The sequence below is a fragment of the Otolemur garnettii genome, unplaced genomic scaffold, assembly GCF_000181295.1.
Source record: "Otolemur garnettii isolate 467f Iridium unplaced genomic scaffold, OtoGar3 scaffold00020, whole genome shotgun sequence".
NCBI classification, from domain to species: Eukaryota; Metazoa; Chordata; class Mammalia; order Primates; family Galagidae; genus Otolemur; species Otolemur garnettii.
In genome coordinates, this window is record NW_003852415.1 from 3,342,367 (window position 1) to 3,353,684 (window position 11,318).

The 11,318-nt window shown below is 52.7% G+C and overlaps 1 protein-coding gene across 1 annotated transcript in view; it reads left to right on the forward strand.

The window, feature by feature from the left end:
- VASH1 (vasohibin 1) overlaps positions 1-4,832 on the forward strand; it is a 16,055-nt gene extending 11,223 nt beyond the window's left edge. The window contains exons 5-7 of the mRNA XM_003786932.3: positions 1,568-1,949; positions 3,599-3,711; positions 4,565-4,832. Coding sequence (XP_003786980.1) covers positions 1,568-1,949; positions 3,599-3,711; positions 4,565-4,637 — 568 coding nt within the window. The 3' untranslated portion in view covers positions 4,638-4,832. The remainder of the gene's footprint in view (positions 1-1,567; positions 1,950-3,598; positions 3,712-4,564) is intronic.
- The last annotated feature ends 6,486 nt before the right edge of the window (positions 4,833-11,318 follow it).

Sequence of the window (11,318 nt, forward strand, 5' to 3'; positions counted from 1 at the left end):
AAAAAAAAAAAAAAAAAAAAAAAAGAGGCTGCAAGTTCCCTTTCTTCCCACCAGGGATCCCGAGAGCTACTCCACTGTGGCAGTCATGCTGACAGAGCAGGCCCATTTCCAAGAGCCTGACCACTGTTGCCCTGCTTATGGGTTTCTTTGCTAGGAGGCAGATGAGGCCACCAAGAACTTCAGGCCATGGCCAGTACCTTCCTCATCTCCCCACATTCACTTCTCCTTCACAACCATGCACTGAATATAGGGACTCCTGCCCACGGTGTAGGAGGGGGACTGCCCCCTCCAGAATACTTGGGCATTGCTCCAGGCCTGATGTCTTGTGGTCAGAAAGAAAACAGGAGTAACTGTCATCTAAGAGAGGGGCTCTCTCCCCAGTGTCCCCACAGAAGTCGCAGCACATACACTGGGCCTTGTACTGAATTTTTTCCTATGTTTTGTCCCCACTGCACTCAGCCTCTGTAGGGCAGGGCTGATGACTCACAAGCAGTCGGGCTCCATAGGCATTGGTGGAATGAGTTAAGTGCTGGAGGAAACACAGCATGGTATCCCCATGTATCCACAGCACAGACTTTAAAGGCAGGCTGACTTGGACTTCAATCCTGGCACTGCCATTTACTCACTATGTGACCCCCAAGTAAATTCCTTAGCTTCTGTGAGCCTGGGAATCCTGCTGTGCCAGGGGGATAAGGTAGTGTCTGTTGCACATAGATGTCAAGACACTGCAGTGAACCTGTGCATGGAAGACAGTACAGCTTCTCTGCACTTGGCATCTGCTCCATGAGTTATCCATTCATTTGTGCCTAGCCCTGGGGAAGTAGCGAGGAACCTGACAGATAATGTCCCTGACCTCACGATGTTTACCTTCCAGTGGCCCTTGATTTGGAGACAAAAGAAGCAAGTAAACCAAGAAATGAGTGAGAGGCAGGTTATGCTGAGTGGGTGCAGCAAGCAAGTAAGTGGTGCAGACTTGCTTTAGAAAGGGAGGTCAGCCTGACACCAAGCCCTGAGGGAAGTGGTCTGACGCTGGGCGCCAGGGGTGTAAGAAGAGCGGCTGAGCAGAATGGTGTGCCTCTCTGAGGAAATTACGTGTGCGGTAGAAGGAAAATAATGATGATTCATCTGAGTCTATGTAAGGCTGAGTGTGCACCCACGGAGGAGGGGCTGGGGACAGGGAAGTGGGAGATGGCCGAAGGGGCCTCTCCCTGCCACTTCCACCGTAGTGCTCTGAAAGCCCTGTAGTGTGGAGCCAGTGACCCGTTGGGTTAGATGTGATTTTGTGACGATGTGAGACGTGCTTGACATCCTAACGGGAGTCATATGTCACTGGGAACCTTGTGCCTATTAGAGGTTCCATTTTCTGAGCGCCTGCAGTATACCAGGTTGGACGCTAGGTGGCAGGAATGCGGAAGTGAGCGGACCGGGGTATCTGCCCCCAGCGCTGGCGGCCCAGGAACCTGCGTCTCCAGCACGTGGGGTCGTCCCTGTCTCGTTGTCCCTGTCCGGTCCTGTGTGCTGGCTCCGCTCTTCTCCTGGCGCTTTCCTTAACTCGGGGCCTGGCCAGTTACCTCACCAACAGCATGCCCGCCCTGGAACGCTTCCCCATCAGCTTCAAGACCTACTTCTCAGGGAACTACTTCCGCCACATTGTGCTGGGGGTGAACTTCGGTGGCCGCTATGGCGCGCTGGGTATGAGCCGGCGCGAGGACCTGATGTACAAGCCGCCAGCCTTCCGCACGCTCAGCGACCTCGTGCTGGACTTCGAGGCCGCCTATGGCCGCTGCTGGCATGTGCTTAAAAAGGTGAAGCTAGGCCAGAGCGTGTCGCACGACCCGCACAGCGTGGAGCAGATCGAGTGGAAGCACTCGGTGCTGGACGTGGAGAGGCTGGGCCGTGATGACTTCCGCAAGGAGCTCGAGCGCCACGCCCGCGACATGCGGCTCAAGGTCGGGTCAGGGCATTTCTGCATTGGGGCCAGTCCCTCCTCACCTCTCTGTGCCCTCCATCTCCACCCCCGCAGCAGAGGTGGTGTGAGCAGCAAGGGAGATGATAGTGGGACGCTTCTACTCAGGCCTGAACCTTGCTCAAAAGTCCTAATGGTTGAGGTGGTCCCCTCAAGCGATAGAAGAGGGCCCACTCCACAGAGAGGAGGAGATAGGAGTGCTGAGTGAGCTCTGTTTGAGCGGTGGTAGGCGTTGGACAGGTGGACAAGGGCAGGTGGGGGCGTTTGGGAGTCAAGTCTGATGGTGGGAAATCATAGCCCATCTGGATGGCATGGTGGGGCTGCGTGGCTGCTGGCCGGGGCCACTCCTCTATATCCACCCTGACTCCAGCCCCCTGGCCATCTGCAGTAGAGAACTAGGAGGCGGCTAGAAGAAAGAAAAGTGAATCCATGGGGAATATCCTGAGGGTGCTAGTTTGTTCTCCCTCTTAACCCCCTACAGATGAGGCTGGGAGGGGGTGTTGTACCCAGAACAATTGGGCTGGGCTGTTGAGACACAGAATCCTGACCTCTTCCCTGGGTCTCCCCGGGGGTGCTCCCCTGGGGAGAGAGCCAGGACCCCCTGGGTATTCCCTCCCTGTCACTCAGTCAGTGCTAGGCTTGCACTCTGCCCCTCCAGGCAGCCTGGCACCTCAGCCTCCCCCACCAATCTCTGCACTCTCACATGCACTGCTTCTCCTGACAGCCTGAGACGGTAGTGGGCAGTAGTTGGCAGCTTCATTTTCAGAGTAGGAAGCCCAGATTCTAGCAGTCAGGCAGGGAGAAGCAGATCCAACGGGATTGGCCTCCCAATGGAGTATCTGGGCTTGTCTCAGGTGCCAAAAAGCATCTGGGCAGGGGTTTGGAAGAGCTAGCACTGCCCTGCTCTGCCTTCCCCTGGAACAGAAGCATGCTGCCACCAGCCCCACATTGGAGAGGGGCTGCTCTCTCCTCCTGAGCTGCTTCCCAGCCTAGCTCTGGGCCACCTTGCACCCTGACTTGTGCTGCTCAGATTATTGTGTCTTCACGGCAGTCAGTTGGATCTAGAGTTACAGCTAATAGTTACCTTGTCTTTTAGAGGTGTAATTCCCAGCTATTCAGCACTAAGGACTCCTCATGTTATTTACCCCCCTCCAGTACTCCTGTGATGTTCCCATATTTTGAAAACTCAGATCAAACTGACTTCGCCTCATAAAGGATTTTTCTCATTTTTTTTCATAATCAGAGCTAGAGCTTCCAGTCTGACTTCTGATTGGCTGGAGATAACCAGTGTCCCCTTGGGGGTTGATGGGATCCCAGCCCAAAGCTCATCATGGGTCACTTTCCCACACATTTACCTGGTGTGGGCAAATGGGCCTTTTCTTGAGGGGTCTTCACTATTCCTACTCAGTGACTCCTCCACTCCCTTCAGGACCTGTGGAGATTGGGTGGCCCTGCTGAGGAACCCCTGCTGTGGCAGCTTTAGTGCCTGGGACATAGGTTTGGTAAAACCCCAGAGACAGGGCAGAGCCTCACTTGAGACTTCCTAGACCCTGCCCAGGGCAGCCTCTGGGGACATGTGGCTCTTCTGGGGCAGCCCCGGAGTGATGCTCTGGCTGCCTCCTCTCTACCTAGATTGGCAAAGGGACTGGTCCGCCCTCTCCCACCAAGGACCGGAAGAAGGATGTTTCATCCCCACAGCGGGGCCAATCCAGCCCCCACCGCAGGAACAGTCGCAGTGAAAGACGGTGAGAGATGGGATTGTGCTTGGTGGGTGCAAAGAAGTCTTTTTCCTTTCTTCTCATCTTCTGGGTCTCCTTTTTTTGTTCTCTTCTCTTCTCCCTCCCACCCTTCTCTCTTTGCTTCCACCCAAGGGAGGCAGTTTGGGATGGCAGGTTCATGAGTTTATGCATCGACATCTCCCACAGCAAAGGTGTCCCATTTCTTAGAGAAAACCCCCCACCACAGGCCAGTAGGGTCCACACGGCAGGTCTGAAGCAGAGGGCAGCATGGGTCGTATAGGAGGGAGGGGGCTTCCAGGAGGCAGTGAGTTCCCCCAGGAATGTTGTGGGGGAGGTCTGATTATGGTGGCTGGGTAGATAGATGGCTTTGAACATGAGTTTTACTCTGAAGAGTCTGTGGTTTTTATCTGTATCTAGATGCCAAAAAGAAGTTATTAAAATACCAGGCTGCCTCCTCTGATTTCATCCCCTACTTATCAGTCTGGCTCTTGCTTTAAAAATAATTGTCACTTAGGAGCCACCTCTCTGGTATGAATTAGGGGTACCAGGCAGGCCTCTGGCACCAAAATATCTACCCATCATTGACTTTGATCTAGGTGGCTTTGGTAGGGAGATTACCCTTGGAAAGATTTATGCTTTAAGCTATTACCCATCAACAGCAGCCAAATGAGCTAACTCCAGGAGAGCCCTGGCAGGCCAGAAACACGCTGTCACATGCACTCTCTACTGCTGTAGTGCAAAGCCCCTAGGAGAATGGAGGAGAAGCTAAGGGATGGGGGGCAGCTGCTGCCTGCTCCCTCCCCCATTTCTCTGAGGACCACTCACTCTTCCCCCTGCTCTGTTCTCTTTCTCCCTGCAGGCCTTCGGGTGAGAAGAAGCCTTCAGAGCCCAAAGCCATGCCAGACCTCAACGGATACCAGATCCGGGTGTGAGGCGGGTGCCAGCAACCCAGACCGCACCCACCCTTGGGGGCCAATGTCCACCTGCTGGAAAAAGCCTTGTTCCCGGGGCAGAGGGTTTGCTGATGGGGCAGGGCGAGAGGATGCAGGAAGAGTGGGTTCCAGCTCAGCCCCCAAAGCTGCTCCCCATCCTGCTGAGCTGAGCCCCCTAACTTTGGGCCAAGAGGCTGTTAGTGTTTTGTTTGGAGTTTTAACTCTACAACTGAAGATTAAGGTATTTGGGGAAAATGTAAAACAAATGAATCTCCTGACAGCCAGAAGGCCAGTGTGTAGGAGATCAGTGTGCTATGGGACTGGATGAGGAGGGGCTGCCAGCTCTTCTGGTGCTCCTGCCCATGGCATCATCTCTGTGGGAAATTTTCCAGCCTTACCAAGCCTGTGGGAAGGATAGAGGAGTGGAGATGTTGCTCCAGTTCGTCCTGCCCTGGCAGAATCTTAACCCAGGGAAAGGGAAGCAGGGTAAGAATCATCCTGAGAAAGGTCTGCGTAGCCCATAAATTAGGGCGTGACGTAGGCCCTGTCTGCCCCCAGAGCAGGAACCCATGGCCCAGGAAAGGTGCCAGACCCTGTGGCCCCCACGGGCAGTGCTGCATGGGCCGATGCTGCCTGCTGGTCCAGCCCCCCACTGGGGATAGGTTATAGGACAGCCCCGGGGAGCACTACTGGCCTCAGAGTTCTCAGGCCCCCGGCGGGTCTGCTTGCCCAGTCCCAGCTCTACCCATTGCTGGAGTACAAGGAGCTCCCTATGGAGTGTGTGGGCTTTGTAGAGGACCCAGAGTTGCACTGGGGTTGCCATGACCGGGCATTGCACAGGCCTGGATGCTGGCCCCGGAGCCATGGCTGGGATGGGGTGATGAGCTGGAGTACTCGGGCATGGGTTCTTCCCTGGGCAGTGCCAGGAGTGGGTTCTGCTAGGGAAATCAAGACCAGAGACCAGACCAGGATGTGTGTGCCCCAGGCCCACCTCTCCTTAAACCATGCATGTTAGCTTGAAAGTTGCAGTGATGGTCAGGGCTGTCTACTTTCGTGGCAGTTCTTCAAAACCTAAGCAGCTGGGGTCCCCCACAGTCTGCCATCACATACAGAGACCTGGTGGGAATGTGAGAGGATATGAAGAGAGGCCGGCAGAGCTGGGAGGTGTAGGGCAAAGCTACAGCATGACTGCTGAGAAGAGACAGAGCCCGAGAACCGGATGTGGGAGAAAGTTTAGAGTCAGGCTACTTTGACGGGTAGGGAGTTCCCTACAGCAAGGACTAGTTGGCTGATTGTCAGGAAGCTGGAGGAAAGATTCAGGTTATGGAAAGGTAAATGGATGAGATGCCCATTAAGGTTTTGACGACAGAGAGGCTGAGTTGGCCGGAGCAGCTCTCAATAAGGCTGCAGAGGGGCTGGGGGTCGGCATAAGGGAAGAGCAGAAGGAGGCTTGTGAATGCAGATATCCACAGGGCCAGTGGGTGATGAAAAGGACCATAGGTCTGGGAGGGGACTGTGACTGACTAGAGGGCACACCCTCACCTCACAACGCCAGCTCTATCAGCCAGAGAGTCTTGATACTTCAGAGGTCAGAATTTGGTATTTTTAAGTGAAATCTGATGTTTTAAATGTTGGTGATAAGTTAGAAAAACCCAGTACAGTTGAAAGAGAATGCCGTTCTGCAGTGTGTAAAATAGTGGGATCTGTGCTAGGGAGAAGTACTGAGATGCTTCGGGATGTACAGAAACTCTAAGTTTCTCAGAGCCAGGCTAGGCCAGGGGCCTTGCAGCTGAGGAGGAAGAGAGGTGCTTTGGCTCCTCCCTAAGTCTTTGACAGTTGTCTCTGTAGACAACCAGAACCCACACCCTTCACAGTTACTGGGTCACCAGAGGGGAAGGGGTTATACAGCTCTCCAAGGTGGTGGTGCCTTCCAGCAAGAAAAAGGAAGGGTGTAAGGAGACAAGGGAGGTGTGAGGCTGAAACAGGATCCCTTCTGGGTCTGGATGTGGCCACTCAGTAGCCTAGGAGTGGCCTCAGCTGCCTCTGGGAGTGTCTTCTAGGAATGACAGGGGAAGAGGAAGAGGGAGCTGCTCCTGGTTCGGGAATTCTAGAAGGAGGATCTGACCCACAGGCTCCTTCCTTAGAGCAGAGTGTAGCCCCAACCCTGCTTGCTGTCTGCAAGGAAGAAGGCTGATCCCCAGCAGATAACCCCGAGCACTCACCCTTCCTGAGCTGAGCCCTGGGGCCTGTGGTGACACCACAGGACATAGTGGTGCTTTTTAATTTATTTTTAACTATTTCTCATATGTAGCAAGCCCTCCTTTCCTCCTGGGTGTGTTTACACAGGCTCTGCTCCCTGGGGCTGGACTGGTCGTGAGGTTTCTAGGGAGGCAGGGACTTTGGGGCCTTAGTCACCATCCATGGTATCACCTCATCTCACATCCTGTCAGGGACAGGGGCCTGGCTGATGGGACTCCAGCTCCCCCAGCGCAGGACTGCCTTCTAGCTCCTTTGCCCCTGGCATGGGGACTGCTGGCTGAGGAGGGGTCAAGGTGAGGTCACAGAAAGCTACATGGGGAAGTGAGCCAGGCTGGGGGTGATTGTAGGGTCTCCCCAAAGCCTGGCTACTTGTGCTCAGTGCCAGGAATAGTTAGGAGTTGTACACTTAACTGCCAGACCTTCCCCCATGGCCTTGCCCGCCTTCTCGTGTTCTCATCCTCCATGCCCGCCAGCCCATCCTGGCTTGGACCCAGCCATGTCAGGATAAGCAGCAGCCCTCTGGCCCTGGGATGTGATGATAAAGCCTGGGGCCAGGAGTTTTGAGGAGCAGAAAGAGCCAAAAAGGGACCACATCTGATTTCTAGCCCTTTCTGTCGTCTCATGCCCCCATCCCTTCCAGCTTGGCCTTGACTTCCTGGCTCTGGGAGTCTGTTGCATTGTGGCCACAGAACACACAGAGGTCTGTGTGTGTGTACGCGTGCACCTGGTTCTCCTGTCTGCCTAGTTTCTGAATTGGTTCACCCTGTGTGCCTGGCCATGCTCAGGTACAGGGACATGTGTTGAGCCAGTGTTAGTGGTGTAAAAGGAAATAAACAGTCCTCTGAGGAGTGGGAGGCAGGGAACTTGGCCCGCAGCTAGTGTCTCTCCTTCCAACTTCCCCAGGCCAGGCAGGGGTGCTGTGGTGCTAGCTGCAAGTCCATCAGTGTTGACCCTGTTGTTCCATCTTGGTGCTCTGGAGTCCCAAGATTCCCTTCTTCAAGTATGACAAGAGAAGAAACCTGGGTATGCCTGGCTGCTGGGGTCTGGTGATGATGGGCCATCCCTGTTCTTAGGCTTTGTGCTGGCTGTGGTGTTGTACTAGACTGTGCTGTTCTCACATCAGTATTGCCCCCCTTCACTTTCACACTTTGTCTCATTCCTATTGTCACTTTCCCCTGAAATGAATAAAGTCTCCCTAGCTCCAGTTGCGTGGGCTGGGCAGAAACCACGACAGGAGAGCCTTGTTTCCTTTCTTTTGGGATGAGGGCCTGAGCCCATCGCTACCCCATGGGTATCAGCCCCAGTGTTCTGGGAAGTGCCTGACCTAAGGGAAGGGGAACCTAAAACCAGGGAACAAGAAACCTGCCTGCCCCTGCAGTGGTGAAACTTTTGAGGCTTTCATTCCCAGGCTGCAAAACCACTTGGTTCTTGTTAATCTTGATCTCCCTCACACAGCAGATGAGCTTTTTTTCAGGAAACCATAGCAATAGGAGCCTGAAGGCCCTTCTTATCACAGTGGCCAGTCCAGAACTCATGGTGGTTAAAGCCACAGCTCTGGGCCCACCCGCCACCCCCTTTCTTCCTCAATACTGTCCCTCCAGCTAAGGACTTCTTCCCATACTTTAAGATGAGCCCAAACAGCTGAAACCAGAACTCACAGCCTGTTTCAACCTTAACCCTTCTTCCCCATGCATCTGCAGCTTAATAGTACTATTAACGCAGATTTGGAAGATGATGTAGGATGTTTCCTACTTCTCATCCCAGCCAATCCCCACAAAGTCCTAGCTAGAAGTATCAATAAGCAAGGGTGCATCCTTCATTTCAGGAGTGTGGTGGTGACCATGGGCAGGGGGAGGCATGGCAGCTGAGAGGAGAAGCCATTTGTTGGAATCCATGAATGTCTTGAGACTACACACCATTAAGTAGAGGAAGTTTTATTGCAGGCTCACTGAAATCAGCTAAAACAAGAGCCTTTCAATAAAGGCAACCAGCATTTGTGACTACCTTGAATTACATACCCTTTTGTAAAGGCAGAGTTGTAATTTGCATTTAAGTTCAGCTAAAATGATAACCAAATACAGGGCTTCATGGGCAAGCTTCAACTACGGGGGGTCCTACCGGGTGGATTCCAGCCTGCACACACTAGGGCTGGGTGCATGCTGAGATAAGAATCTGTGTTAAGTCAAGCAGGCTCATTATGGACACTGCTTGGCCACCTACTTGGAATGCAGAAGTACATGTCATTGCAGGATCCTGGGAGGATCAGACCCCAGCTTGCTGGGTGGGTGGGTAGTTACCTCATTTCTTGCCGTCCCGTTTCTCTCAGACTCAGTGCATGTGCCTGCTTAATTCAGGCACAAGATTGAATTGGGTTCAACCTTTGGATGTAGATGGCCCTTCAACTCCTTCAGGTTGAGAAGGGCCCATCTGCCAGGATCTGGGTTTTGACTACCACTATGGAAACCAGTGGTGAGAGGAAGCAGTTATCATGCCAAGAACCAAACAGACTGGGCCAGATGTGGCTGCTTGTTAACCCAGTGGGGTTAGGGGACTACCTGTTGAGACCTGGCAGGTGGTAGCCACCTCAGGTCAGCTGGAAGGTCAGCTATCTGAGCCAGCCCACGTGACAATGTGCACACAGATGCACAGACTCACTCCAACCTGGAAAGGAAAAGACTGAGTTGTGGGAAACGTGAAACTTCCAAGAAATTAAGTGTAGACTCCACTCTTCTGCACAGCTGGCTGAAGCCCCCGGCTCTAGGATCACAGGAGCTGACTGTAGATGGGGCAGAGGACACAGAGTTCCCTTCAAAACCCTGAGATTCACTGTCTCCTGAAACTTGGCAGATCTGTACCCCTGCAAACTCTCATCTGGCTGGCCCTGGTGCCTAGAACATTTTTTTTTGTCTTGCACATTATTTGTGTGTGCTGGGGAGGGGTGGAGGAAGGAATGTCAGGGTGTTGGGAGTCCACGGCCACAGGGCAGCGCCCCCTGGTGGAAACAATACTGCGTTCTGTTCTGAAGCTTATCAAAACAGCCCTCCAGAACAGGAGAAAGGTGCTACCAGAGGCCGGGAAAAGTAGAGGCAAGGGAGTGAAGAGAAATGAGTGAGTACACAAATACAGTTCTACAGTAGAGTAAGTTCTAGGATAGCACAGTAGGGAGACTATTGTTAACAATTTATTATACACTTCAAAACAGCTAGATGATTTGGAAAGTTCCCAGCACAAAGAAAAGATAAATGTTTGAGATAATGGATATCCCAAGTACCTTGATCACTGCACACTGTACATATGTATTAAAATATCATGTACCCCAAAATACATACAAATGTTATTTGTCAATAAAAAAGGAGAAACAAAACAATCCTCCAGTGTGTGGCTACAGCAGGGCAGGAAATGGAAAGAAAAACAAAAACAGCAGCACCACTGGCCTTTTCCCTTCTTGCTCTCCATCTAAACGTGGCCTTTGAGCTGCCTTCCCGGGTCCCTCTCCCCATGTGTGTCTATCTTACAAGACAGTCTGTCTCTTTTACTCCCAGAAAGCTTCAGAGGAGCTTAGGGTGCTAGAAAATAAAGCAAAGGAAATTCTCAATTTTATCTCTGGAATTCCTGTCTCCTTAGATGTAAGGGGTGTGTCTGAGCAGCACCTCAGCTGCCACCTCGCAGTGGTTAATAGTCTTTGCTGGTGCGAGTGCTATACAAATGTGAAGTGATGGAGGCAACTGGAGGAACCCTCATGCCAGGAAAGGGCTCTCTATGTCCACACCTGAAAGTTTGAGTTTTCAAATACTTCTTAGCCTGTTGGCCCAACTGTCCAGCCTGGCTGGGGGAAACCATCTACCACCAATGCTACCAAAGATTCTCTGAAATTCTTAGTGCTCATTTCTTGTCAAAGTCCAAACAAAGCAATTTCAGATCTGAAAATTCCTCACAAGTAGATTATTTTCCACTTCACCAAGGCGCGTGAACTGACACACAGAGGGTAAGTAACTTACCTACAGTCACCAACTGGCCAGGCCAAGATGATGCATGGTGTTCCTCATCCCTGGCTAAGTTTTCCTTCTACTGAATCAGTGGATCTCAACCCAGGTAGGCAACGGAGGCACCCAGGTGGCTTTGAAAAACCAGAGACTGATTCAGAGGTGTAGTGTAGGGTCTGGGAATCCACTCAGGGGTAAGGTAGAAAACCACACCTACCTTCACGGCTCGCAGTGGGCGCGAGGGCTTGGCTAGGCCTACCGCACAGAGGACAAACGCGCCGGCAGTTAGGCCCAGAAAGGAAGAGGCATTTTTCCAGCAACAGATGGCCCAGTGCTCAGCCCTGGCTCCAGAATGCAAACGAGATCAGAAATAGACTCTCAGCAAGAGGCATGTGCCACATGTACGCCTCGTGCAGCTGCTGTAGTTTTGACCGGGAAA